Source organism: Danio rerio, chromosome 11, assembly GCF_052040795.2.
Source record: "Danio rerio strain M-AB ecotype USA chromosome 11, GRCz13ab, whole genome shotgun sequence".
Lineage (NCBI taxonomy): Eukaryota > Metazoa > Chordata > Actinopteri > Cypriniformes > Danionidae > Danio > Danio rerio.
Genome location: NC_141031.1, coordinates 14,093,693 through 14,107,685, shown reverse-complemented (window position 1 = coordinate 14,107,685; position 13,993 = coordinate 14,093,693). Strand labels below are relative to the sequence as shown.

At 34.9% G+C, this 13,993-nt stretch overlaps 1 protein-coding gene across 10 annotated transcripts in view; it reads right to left on the bottom strand.

Annotated features, from left to right (window-relative positions):
- homer3b (homer scaffold protein 3b) overlaps positions 1 to 13,993 on the bottom strand; it is an 81,927-nt gene that overhangs the window by 24,854 nt on the left and 43,080 nt on the right. For all 10 annotated transcript variants that reach the window (XR_015501843.1, XR_015501844.1, XR_015501845.1 and 7 more), the window contains 1 exon segment: positions 619 to 755. Coding sequence is in view for 5 of the 10 variants with exons in the window: in XM_087272013.1 (XP_087128139.1) it covers positions 619 to 755 (137 nt within the window). In the remaining 5 variants the exon portion in view is untranslated.

Genomic DNA, 13,993 nt, shown 5'->3' with positions numbered 1-13,993 from the left:
TTTTTTTAAAGTTAATAAAATTATTGGTGGGGTAATAGTTGGTGAATATTGGTAGAGACCCAATGTCCATAGAAACTCTTTCTCCTGCAGGCAGTACTACATTTAAAAAAAGGAGAGAGATTAAAGGGTTAATTCACCCAAAACTGATGAAAATAATAACACACTCTCAATTAGTTCCAAACCATTAAGAACTTAGTTTAGTATAACTTAGAACTTAGCTCCCTCACCCTCCATAGACATCAAGGTATTCAAAGTCCAAAAAAGTACCAAAAAACTCCCTCAAAACAGACCATATGCATGCAGTGACCCAAACAGAACATAATTAAGCAATTATTTTGTGTGCATAAGAGACAAAAAACAACTTTCACTCAACTTCTTCCCTTCTGTGTCAGTATATTGTGCACATTCACAAGCACTGTGAAGTGACTTATGCCTCTTTTTTGGGTTAACTAACACTAGGACAAAATAAAAAAAATTAACATATTTATTCTCATCCCTTTTTTTTTTTTTTTTTTAATTTAACATTTGGCTCATTCTGTGATGTGTACAGTATGTAAACTCTTGACTTCAACTGTAAAAAACAAAAATCAATGTACCATGTAGATATGAATGTTTTACCCTTCAGAAAGCATCTTTCTCATCTGTTCTTTTTCCGTGGTCTGCTCCATATCAGCGCTTTTACTGCGGAACAGCTTATCCTCACTAGAGCCATTGACACCAAGCAGCGGTGGAGACTGGCGATCCACAGATAGTGCCTGGAAAAATACAGAAAGAGACAATACAATGGCATAAAAATTCAAATAAATAACCTGTTTGAAATTTCTTGTCAATGTGTGTGAGCGTGTGTATTATGAATTTATTGCCATATCAGCTTCTCTAGCTATTTCACAGCAAAACCAGATCAGATTTTTATAAATATCACTTTTCTATAATAATTTTAAAAATACATCAACAATGCTATATATTGATAACACAAATAATAATAATAATAATAATAATAATAATAATAATAATACAAGAAAGTTTACTTTTGATACAAATTTGACCATTTTTAAAAAATTCATGTTTAAAAATATTACCTTTACAGAGTTTCTGGAACAAAATATTCCAAGTTTGTTCAGATACATTAGACATTCTGATTGAACCAGATACTAGTAATTAATAATTATATTTGTAGTTTTTAAAGAAAGTTCAACAACAGTTTCATATGGGTTGATCTATGCCAAAAAAAAAAAAAAACGTATCATTTTGTTTTGGAAGAAAAGTTAAGTTCCAACTCTTAAATTATGGCTGACAAAGTTACGAGTATATTACATCTAGAAGGAAAAAAAAAAGGTATATTCTACTTATAGACAAGATTTTGTTATTTAAAAAAATGTAGTCCACTTTCATTTCCTTTCTACAAACATTTATGTGATTATGCCTTTAATACCTACTTTTACCACTGAATAGCACTGGTGGGTGTTTGGTTGGGGGAAAGTGTGTTTAATTTTTTGTTCCATTTTAATTGCTATGACTGTTTTTCATTTTCTCTCTCTTTTTTAATGTCTAATTGTTAAAATGTAAGTTTTATTTCTGTATTTAAAAAAATATATATTTTCAAGCGAATGTCAGCTAAAATTTCTAATAAATAAAATATTTAATGTGCAGTAGGTGATTGTTCTCTGAAACATTTTTTTTTTTGTGCTGGTTAAAAGTCTCTTCACATTCCAATAGTAATTAGGCAGAGCAAGGCATAAGACAAAAAAAATGTTCATCCAAATAAAAATTGTCAGGCCAATGACTCCTATAATTCTGATAAGTAGCCCAAACTGTCTGTTACAAATGAAGATTTGTACATCTGCGCAGCCTTTCATGCAGATCCGCAGTTTGCATGTGGACGCACGCCGCGTTGATGACGTGTACAAGAAAGAGAGAGAGGGATTGTCAGCGATAAAAACAAATGCTAAATCAAAGCTTTTTAAATTCCTGAACCAATATTGGAGTTACTTTTGCACGCTGGGGGAAGGACAACATCATGGCTGAAGTATTTGTTTTAGACAGGTAATGGTATTAAAAATTAGTAATTGTGTTATTATGTTATTTATAGTTTTAAAACTTTAAAACTGTTTTAGTCACGCAAAGCTGATGTAGATTGTGTTGTTACAAATGGGTTATATGCACAGAAGTGTTGTTCAGTCACTGAAATCTTCCAACGAAAGACTGATATGACTATTTTAAGTTTTATAAGGTTCCTTTTATAGCATCGATATTGCAGATTTTTATTTAGTTTAACAACGAAATGTCAATCAATAGTGATATTCTGCCTAGCCTGCTTTACTGAGGTGAAGTTGGTTTTATATTCACATTCGGTCTGAAATAGCATGCAAGTATGGCATGTAAGTATGGCAGGGAAGTAAAGTTATTCTGCTAATGTATAGAATTATGGCAGATCACCTACTGCACTTTTAAACCACAAAATTATTTCCAAGTCTCTCCATATAAAAATCGTTGTCAGATCACAAAAATAAGGCATTGCAAAAGTACACATTTAACACTTTGGTCACTGTTGCAATATTGACATTTTGGCGGAACGTCTCTTTTTAGTAAATGTCTCATGTGTCCGATACAGCATCTTGTATAAACAATCTCATAATAAAAATTGTTTGACTTTCCTCCGACTACTGGCTGCATTTCAAAAAGCTGATTTTCTAAGCACTGATACTATTCTGCTGCTAATGTGAGCTTTTCAGGATCAGTAAACTATTCTGAAATGTTTTGAAATATATATTGGTGTGTTTCTAAGCACATAAAGATAACTGAAAGATAACTGATAACTTCCGGCAGCTAGCTCTCTGCAACTCTCACATGGTCGCCCACTGAAGCTAAGCAGGGCTGCGCCCGGTCAGTACCTGGATGGGAGACCACTTGGGAAAGCTAGGTTGCTGCCGGAAGTGGTGTTAGTGAGGCCAGCAGGGGGCGCCCAACCTGCGGTCTGTGTGGGTCCTAATGCCCCAGTATAGTGACGGGGACTCTATACTGCTCAGTGAGGGCCGTCTTTCGGATGAGACGTTAAACCGAGGTCCCGACTCTCTGTGGTCGTTAAAAATCCCAGGATGTCCTTCGAAAAAGAGTAGGGGTTTAACCCCGGCATCCTGGCCGCCTCTGTCCATCATGGCATCCTAACCCTCCCCATATCATGATTGGCATATCATCACTCTGTCTCCTCTCCACCAATCAGCTGGTGTGTGGTCTGGCGCAAAATGGCTGCCGTCGCGTCATCCAGGTGGATGCTGCACACTGGTGGTGGATGAGGAGATCCCCCCCCCCCCCCCATTGTGTAAAGCGCTTTGAGTGCCCAGAAAAGCGCTATATAAATGTAACAAATTATTATTATTACTAAAAAAAATTTTTTTACATTTTATTTTGTTTAACTTACAATAAAATTAGTTTACAAAAGTCCCTGCAAACTTCCAGATATCTAATGATTAGGGAAACATCGATGTTTCAGCCTCCAATATGTATCAGCCCATATCTATGACTTGTTTGCCTTCATTTTAAAGCTATTTATCAACAATAATATGAAAAAGGCTGATACAGATAGTTAATAATTACATGGAGGCAATGAGTTGCAGGTATATGGAATAATCCAACATTTGTCTCAGAGTAAAATCTAAATAAAATAATCAAAGAACTAAATATCAGATGTTCTCCAGGAAGGCAGCTAGTGTGCAACATGCTCAACTCACTCACATTTGAGAGAATATTCTTCTCTGGAGCAGCAAAATGTTTAATTTACATATAGCACCAGCATTTACTATTCAATGTTCAATCATATTTTGATGGATGATGGTGCTGCTTAAAAGTCCAAAGGCCATCAAGATTCAGTTTATGCACAGTAGACATCAAAATCTGTGCCAAAATGCCCTAATACTTTAATGTCATGATGTCCTTCAAACAGTTAAGATTTCTACTTCCCGCAAGAGCCAAACCAACTCGTAGCTATGTGCTATTTAATGTGGATATTTGCTATTTTCTTTTTTAGGGCCAGATATCACATTTTTGTTCAATCAAAAGAGTGTATAGAAATAATGACATGATGATTTTTTATAGAAAATAAAAAAAAGATAAAAAGGTAAATAAACAAGGTAAGTATATATTGTTTGAGCAAGTTAAATCATGAAAATAAAATAAAACAAATAAAACAATGTCAAAAACAGTTCCATTTTAAGAATGCTAAACTGAATCATCTGAATACACTCAATAAACTGAATACACATATTTAATATTTCTCTTCTCAGTAATAAAATAAAATGTTGTAAAATAAACTATTTCTAATTTGTTCTAGTGACCTAGTCAGTGAGCTCGGTTACACCAAGCATCTCTAAAACAAGACTGGCCAACCTCTACGTCTGGCTATTGGGAATGGCGTTCTTCTGCTCCTAAGTATCCAGATCACTGGTTTCAAAAAGCATCAATTTGGTCATATTAATCCTTAAAACATTCTTCTAGAAATTTTTTGGTCTTACCAATTAATTTTCGTGTATCCAACTGTATTTAATTGATCTTCATGGTCCAGAGAATTGTTTCCTTAGATAAAGGCCATGTTTGTTTATTGCTGTTCTTATAAAAATCATTAAAAATTCTTTCCGCCTCTTATCAGGCAATATTAAAAAGTCTTCAGTAGTAAATTCAAGGTTTTTCTCCATTGTTTTGATCAAACATTGTATTTCCCTTGATGGTATTGTGATGATATTTTTTTTTTCACCATCCTAAAAGGTTTTCTGGCGAAACCAATTTCAGGCATATTTACGTTTTTTCTTCTAGTATCCAAGATCCACAGACATTCAACATTCTTCTTTGAAGATTTTGTCAGATTTTAATTTGGCAACATCTGCTACCCAGATTTAATAAATGCACAGGCTACATTTATTTTTGAATACTGTAGCAGTTCAGCCTTAAAGGCACAGTATTCACAGTATATCATTTTGCCACAGTATGTTACTGAGCTTTTCAAAACATAGGTGTGGAATCATAGCAGTTGTCATTTCATTATACAGTACATCCTGCAGAAAGCATGTTTGTGGATGAGCTGAAGTATTGAACACTTATTATGGTAGTATGAAGCTGAGTAAAGGTTTTTTCACACTGAATCTGAACTTTTCGTCCATATTATTGCACGTAAAAATTTATTTGACCTAATGTTGTCAATCGCATTGACATACTGTCACCAAAACTTGCCCGTCATGAAAACATTCAACCTAACAATGTGTCAATCGTATTGACATACCGTCTCCAAAACTTTTGTGCATCATGAAAAAATTAAAACTGGGTTTGAATTTTTTTGTTTTTTCCAGTTTTTCGCATCCGAACATGCACTTTGATTGGTGTTTTTACAATTCAGCACCACTATACAAGTGAAATACAGAATGCAGTTATTTGAGCCACAGATAACTTTATGACAAATACAGTCCATAAAATAAAGACAAATTGTGGCGGACAGATGAGTCTGTGCATTGGTCCTGCGGGCCAGCCTATACACCCTATACAGACCTACTCACACCTGCAGTTTCTCCACGATGGACGCCCAGCATTCTCCAGCCTCTGCAGCTCTACACAAAAAGTTTGGCCAAAAGAAAATAGTCATGCCCACATCTGCCTAGTTTTCTCTCTAGTTTTTTCCTTCACTTTTGTCAATGGGCGAAGTGTCTTCGTCTCCACTGGCTTACTAGGTTTGGGACTTGTGGTGCTGCGCATCAGTGGATTTGCTCTTCAGTGTTTTGACTTTCAGCAGTGAAAATTAAACTTCACTGAGCTGAACTAAACTGAACTGAACTTCAACTAAAAACTAGACTGACACAGTTCCAGTTTACTAAAACTTCTATGTTAAGCTGCTTTGACACAATCTACATTGAGAGCTGGAGAAATAAAAAGAGCTAGCCGCCTCATGGTCTGCTTCGGTCTGTTTTTCAGATAGGTCAATGTGGCCACCATCTAATGTCTACAGCCAGTCTCTGTTCAGGATTTGTTTACGTACGTAATATGTGAAGTATTACAAACAATGAATCAAAATTCCACTAATATCCTGAAATAAACTTTGAATTTCGGGATAATCGAGTGCAGCTCTTTAATCATGAGCAGAACCCCTTCCTCTCTATGTAGTATCGGATGAACACAATATGTAGCCAAATCCTCTTTCTACTTTGGAGAAGAGTGTAGAACAAAGTATAACTGCTAAAATTGACTCAGAAATGTCTTATTAATAAATATTTAATTTTATTAATAAATTAGATTAATAAATACTCATCAGACTCAGTGTGCAAGGATTGTATACAGGTTGAATTTTTTAGATATAAACACGAAAAAAAGGCATACAAAAATTTCAGTGTGCAAAAACCTTAAGGCCGGACGTCAGCAAAATATATTAGGGTAGTATAAAGCAGAGTAAGGCTGAATGTCAGCAAAATAACCCCTTTTCTTGTGTTTTTCAGAAATCTTAAAAAAAATAAAATAAAATAAAAACTTGCAAAGTTTCGAAAGGCTTAATTGTGTTTTAACACAATTTTCTGCCCTCTATACAAATGAATGGCTTTAAAAATCATTGTCAAATAAAAGTTTAATAATCATGACATGGCTGTACTACAAAAGCATTCTGTTCTCAAATAATCAATAAATAATCAATTACATTGTAAAGTTACTCCTTTAAATATGCCACTAAACTCTTACAGATGTCATTTATATAAAGTGATCTAGTTATTTTGTTTTGTTTGTTTATTTTGCCAAGCTTTTTTGTCATGTAAAGTTGTTAGTTTTGTTAGTAGCAGTGCCAGTAGTTTTAGATTTAGTTTTAAGTTACCAGAGTTTTAATTTGCATGTGATTCATATGAAATGTACATAGTACAGCTTAGAGGATTAATGCAACAAAATTGCAGTCGCACTCACGAACCGTAGTCTACCTGAAAAGGATTGCTGATTGGACTACACTGTAATAAATCAATTGTTGAGAAAAAAAAAACAAAAAAACAAGACAACTTGATGCAGTAGGAACTTTGAGTTGTCTCAACAACTGTTTTTAAGTTCTTCTCAGTAACAATATTTTGTCCAGCTAACATAATTTATTTTATTCATGCAATGTTGATTATTGTATTTTACTAATAAAGATCTTTTTGTCACATTAACAGAAGCAACAGTTACTGCCATTGAGGCCAAAATAAATAATTAGTACTAGTTAGCATATCATCTTGTTTTTAATCATTTTGCTTAAAAATGACACAAACTTAATACTTTAATCATTCATTCATTCTCACTTGGTTTAGTCCCTTTTGTACCACACATCTTTCACCTGTGAACACAGGGATGCCAACTGACTCAGCCGGGTCTTGAACCAGTGACTTTCTTCCCATGAGGAGACTGTGCTACCAACTGTGACACTGTGTCACCCCTCTTATAAGCAACAGATAAACAAGCTTAATTTTCGATCACGTTTCGTATGTGCAAATGATTTAAATACCAACATTCCTTTTCAACACAAAAATGTTTGTTCAGAAAACATTAGCGAATATTGTTGACATAACATTATGTAGATTAATAGTTATTCACGATTCTTAGTATATATGACATAAAAAGAACAGTGTGCTGAACAAATGATGATTTCATTTTTTACAATGGATCAAACGAAGTGTTAACCTAATGCGTTTTACATGGTTAAAGTTGTAAAATTAAAGGTCTCAATTTAGAAATGCAAACTTTGCTTTATTTTTCTGTCAATTTTTGATGGATAGATCTTTTCAGCAAGGCCGAGGTAAGGGAAATTGAGTTTAAAATTGGATGGCGACTAAACGAAAACAATTAGCTGAAAAAAATCTAATAAAAATGATGCAACTAAAGCCTCCTCATGACGTGCAGAGGCTTATGACGTGCAACTGTTTTGTCTCATGTATATTTTTGGTAACACTTTAATTTTGATGGTCCAGTTGAGTACTAGTAGCTTGTCTGCTTAATATCTGTTGATACTGCTTCTTCAACAGACATTTTTCTGACTATAAAACTTTGCAAGCACATGTCATCTAACCCTAACCTAACAGTCTACTTATAATCTAATGAGAATTAGTTGGCATGTAAATGCAATGTAACTTAAATTCAAGTGTGACCATATTTTTTCACATATTTAACTTTTTTGGGGGCACAGATGCCATAAAAACTTTGAATCTCACAAAAAAAGTTGCTATCAAAAATATTCCACTCACAAAATAATTTAAGCTTTTGTTTGAAGATCCAGAGTTTTTATTCTTTGCTTTTGCTCTGCTTCCTTTAACATGGAAATCTTTACCAACTCACTTCTTCCATTTAGTCCATTGAGGTCAGATGAATAAAAGCAATACAAGTGGCTTCATTAATGTAGAAAATGTGTATATATTTACAGTAAGCCTTAATTCTACTCGAAAGCAATCATACTGTAGCATGATACTTAACAACATTGTTTACTGCCCAACAACTATCTTGACCATAGCATTAAAGTGACCGGTTTTTATATTTCACAGACATGTTACATCACCATATACCCGAGTAGCTACTTACAAGATGCATGCAATATTTATGAAACCTCTTTCTCTCTCCTCTTAAATGCCAAGCCTTATCTGGTGCTTTAAAGGGAATACCCGCATTTAAAACGAAAGAGAGTCCCAGTGAGTTCACATTTTCCATACTATGGTGAGAGTTAAATAATTCAAAAACCGAACCTCTTCAAAACACCATTTTTTAGTCTATTTGTTTGATCCAGAAACTCTTTCAACTCGCTCTGCACGTGACTACACAACGCGTGAGGCAGCATATGGCATTGTTTTTTGATTCAGATTAAAAAGGACATCAGGTTTATTTCGACCTGCTGTTTGCGAAAACCAGAGCAGTCCTTCTAAAAGAACACAGCTCTTTTGCTTACACTGTATTACACGCGGAGCTTTGGGTTTTCAAACATGTACAGTATTTCAGAGGAGCAATGCTTCTTGCTCTCGATGCTTGTATAATTCATCAATCTCAAATTCAGCATCCCCCAAAGGAAGACGTTCTATTTCTACTCCAACCGCTCAGGCCTATGACTTGTTTGCCTTCTTTATAGCGTCTCACTGTAGGCACGGGAGCTGGAGACGGAGTTCTTTGTGTTTAATATATTTAAGGGTAGAGCGAGAGGAATCAAAGACATGACAATTCCACTGCACAGTCAACGCCTTGAGAGCTCCATTTTCTTCAATAATGTATATTGCGGATTTCTACATATTTAATAAGGGATCATGGATTCCCACCACATACTTCTTTTATGATTAGCCAATCAATACCACTAGAAAGAGCTCAAATTAAACAACGGTCACTCGAGAACTCAAGCTTGATGTGTGCTTTTTCCCTGAAGAAAAAAAAATTGTTTGCGCTGGACATGCACTGTAAAAATCATGGGTTCCACACAAGAGCGCTACTCACTTGCTTTTGAGTGACGCTCCCGGCCGCTAGATCACCCCCTGGGGGCTGGCTGCAGTACAAGTCATAAAGCCCTTCTTCTTCATGTTAATGAAGGAGACTTGAGCCCAAATTTAAAAAAAAAAAAAATCATTACACTTGCAATAAAATGTCCTGAAAGTTGGTTTTGGTCAATTGAGGCACTGGCTATTATGCTGATCTAAGTGCAGATCTTCATTTTTGTAAACAGTATGTTTTTAGCCAGTAATTTGATGCTATTATACGAGGCGTGTCATTGTGATTGACAGTTGTGATTGACAGTTTCTCCAAAAAGATCATTGGAGCTTCAGGAGGAGACTGAAGTGTTATTATTCCATTTCTGTGTTATTTTACTATGATAAAATGAGTTCAGCAGTACACTAAATTTTCTGACATACAGGATCTGGTGAACAGTTTATTTGGTAAAGTGAGGGTTTTATCTGGCCTTTTTAGTTTGCCGATACATACCTAACCATGACGGGGAAAATATTAAAATATGATTGCTATCTAGCAGTAATTATCTTTATGGGTCGGAAATAATAATTAAGAAGACAAAACAAATGTTAGCTGATCTCCACATCGACCTCTTGCAAGGTTATTTGAACTTGATTTAAAGGACGTCTATGACATCTTGAGTTTCGGCATGCTCGAGTTAATCTACTGAACTTGCTGTTATAAAATATTAATGTTTTAGAAACCGAATCTTATAACAAATAGAGCTGTAAATGTTATAATTAATTTATATACATGATGTATTGTTGGCTTTTTATTTGAAAACTCCTAATAAGCATTAAAATGAATGTAAATTCTTCTTTGCCAGTTATAATTAAAAAATTGAATAAACTAAATAAAAACGGAGGCAAAATAAGCTGATAAACATCAGTAGAGTATTAATGCTGCTAGATTATTGCACAAATTGATAAGGATTATTTTATACAGTGCAGGGATGAGTAAATATCCAGTTGATATTTAGAAATCTTGCTGTATTTATCTTTTAAACACGTTTTTTTTATTGCATGTTAAATCGTTATCTATGGTGTGTAGGCTATATTTTGGTATAATAGTTTGTAGGATAATAGGATTTTTTTACTAGTTTTAGTTTTTATTTGATTTTGACTTTTTGTTTTTAAATTCAGTAAGTTTCAATTTGTCGTTTTAGTTTAGTTTTTATTAGTCTTAAAATTAGTTTTAAAAAAAATAGTTGTCGCCAAAAAACCTAAGAATTGCGTTGTTTCTACTCATTTTAAATAGGTAGTTTGAACAAAAAGAGTTTTTGAGTGTGTTAAAAGGCTCTTTATTCATATGCATTTAGTCATGGAGGAGGTATTGGTGCATTTAACAAGCACCTGACTGATAATTTTGGCTTCAAGGTTATAATAGTTTTGGGTTTTTCATTAGTTTTAGTTTTTATTTTGTTTTGTTTTTTTGTTTTCAAATTCTGTTCATTTTAATTAGTTTTTATGAGGTAGATTTACTAGTTTTTTTTATTTTGAAATTACTTAGTTTTAGTTTTTTTAACTTTCAGTATTAGTTTTAGGTTTTGTTTGTTGTTTTTGTAACTTAGGATGTTTGTTTGGTGCAAGATTGAAAATCATCAGAATAAACACTGTATAACAAAAACCCAATCAAAGCTACATTTTTTGACAAAACACTACCATCTACCCATCCTCAAATACAACAGCCCACAAGACCGCAGCCTTAAGTAAAATATGTGTGCAAGACTGCTTCTGAGGTTAGACACACGGTAGTTCACATCATTAATTCGAACCAAATCTCTTGTGACAATCTTTTCAAGTTTGAACTCAACATATCAAAAATATGTAGCAATCATAATTTAAGTCAGTTAAAACATCCCCATGATCTCAAAGGTTTCTTTACGTTTACTTTTTGCAACCAAACTGAAGCATGATTCACTTAATTAAATTTCATTATGACTTTCTGTTCTGAAATAAACTCTCGTTTAACCCCTAGGTTTGCCTGTGCTGCAGTTGCTCAAGTTTAGTTCAGTCGCAGCAGGCTGTCATGTACTGTTTGTGTTTGGTTCACTAAATGATGCATGTGCAGTGTTAACGGTTGACCGCTTCTCTAATCTGATCTCAGTGTACTGATCTAATAACTGAATATATATATATCGTTTCATTTTGAGGGGTTTAGGGCATGTAAAAAGGGGGTTATTTGCAGATAAGTGCTTAACGTTACTGGAGACGTGAATAGTTTCAAATGATTCAGTTCGATTTGGCGAACTACTTCATGTGGTTCACTTAGAAGATCTGATTAAATAGAATGATTCTTTCGTGATCATGATCACCAATACAGAAATAAAACTTATTATTGGACACAAATGTGTTTAATTAACACTTTTAAGTGTCTGCTAGTAGAGCTGAAGATCTTTGCTCGAAGCCGACTAGACGCGACGGATTATAGCTTAATTTCTATCATTTTAGACGGGGTCGGGTCGGGTCGGGCCGGGCCGGGCCGGGCTTGGGCGGTAAATTACAGACATGTGATGCATTTCAATTAGTGGGAGAAAGTAATCAAATCATTTGTAACAACATTAAAATCCATTCCTGCAAAGGTAAAACAAATAATGATGGAAAAGTCAAAAAGAGCGAATTCTGACTGCAGTCAGGCCAGCCACCTATTTAGAAGGAACGGTCATTCTAGCCGCCAAGGTATTTCGGCGGTCGGTCATACACTGCGTATTCAGTGTTGCCAATGTAGCAACTTTGTCGCTAGATTTAGCGACTTTTCAGACTTCCCTAGCAACAAATTTTCAAAACAGCAACTAGCGACAAATCTAGCGACTGGGTGTTCCTGGAGATTCTTATAGACTTTTATTTGTCCATACTGTACTGTCCCCACTCTTTTCAATGAGCTGCAGGGGATGCCGCTGGCTCTTTCCCTGCATCAGAGCACTGACAGACGGCCCAGTCCTCATACAGCAGTCTCTCCCACCTGCAACCTGACAGCAGATCACCCCTCTACGTACTGACGGCAAATGATTTAGCACCATCAGTATGAAGGTATTTCCACTGTATAGTCAAACCGATCTGCTTCTCCTTACTTATAATATAATTCAATTTGACCGTTTTTTTATTTTCTTGTTACAATAACAGATATTTTAAGTGAGAGTTTCGGAACTTGTCTGAGTTTATTACATCTTAGAGATTAGCCTACTGCATATTCACTACACATCTATAATGATATACTGTATTCAAACAGCAATCGATTTTGTTAAATGTATGCATTTTCTTAACTGTTTGTTCTTAATTGTTTTGTTTCATTTATTTTTACTGTCTGTTTAGAGCAATGTTGTAGCACCTTTTTTGCCCAAGACAAATTTCCTCTCTGGGACAAATAAAGTTTAACCTAACCTAAATTGACATGCATACATAGCGTAGTGCAAATATAAATACCCCTTTATTGACCATAGGCTGTTAAACAAACAGAAATCTTAGAATGTGATGAGGTCAGTAATATGCAAATAGACGTATGACGTAATCTAGCGACTTTTCGGGCAGAGCTTAGCGCCTTTTCATTGAAAATAGTTGGCAACATTGTGCGTATTATGGTAGAGCGCTAAACAGCAATGTATGTACAGCAAGCTGACAGGGAAGATGACGCGGTCACTCGCTACATTAAAACTGCTGTCATAGAAAATGAAATGGATGTTCTTGGCTGATGGAAGATGAACAAAAAATCCTACCCAAAACTTGCTAAATTAGCCAGAGCAGTATGCATCCTGGCCAGTAGCAGCAGCAGTGAAAGGGTGTTTAGTGCTGCTCAGTGTATGCAGGACTGCGCTAAAGCCATTTACAGTGGATTCAATAATGTTCCTCCATAATAACAAGTAGCCTAATCTTGGTGAGTAAAGGGTTTTTAAAATGATAAATAAATATTATAATAAAAATAAATATATTGAAATCATAATGTAGACAGAGTATATAGGATAATGTTAGCATTTTTCTTTTATTGTTCAGCTTCACTGTCGCCTTAAGGCCAGATTGTGAAGAGAAGTGGCGAAACAAATCCCACAGAGCCTTTATCTTAATTTTGTTATTGTCAAATACCCGTCATAATTTATAACTTATTTTAATTTAATTGGTTAAGAAAGACATATTTTTATTGGTGTGTTGGCCAATTTAGTCTAAGTGTATGCACCTATAGGTCTATTTAGAGTTCTGAGATGTTAAGATGTTACAGAGGACTTACTTTATTTCTTTGTTCCAACTTCCAAGCCCTTGTTATGAATAAACAATGTTAAAACGCATATAAACGACTCATTCATGAAAAAGGCAAGAGAGTTGTGTGCATGTGCACATTTAAATAATGTCGGGCGTTAAACAGGTTCGGGCTTTTAAAAAGCTGTCAATCAAAATGTAACGTTACTTGTCGGGCTTGGGCCAAATCCTGTCGAGCTCAGGCCTTGCAGGCCCAACTTTTATGGCCCGATTACAGCTCTATCTGCTAGGGTCATATTTAATGTTGTCACCATGCTGCTGTCATGTCCAGCCATTGTTTTTTTTTT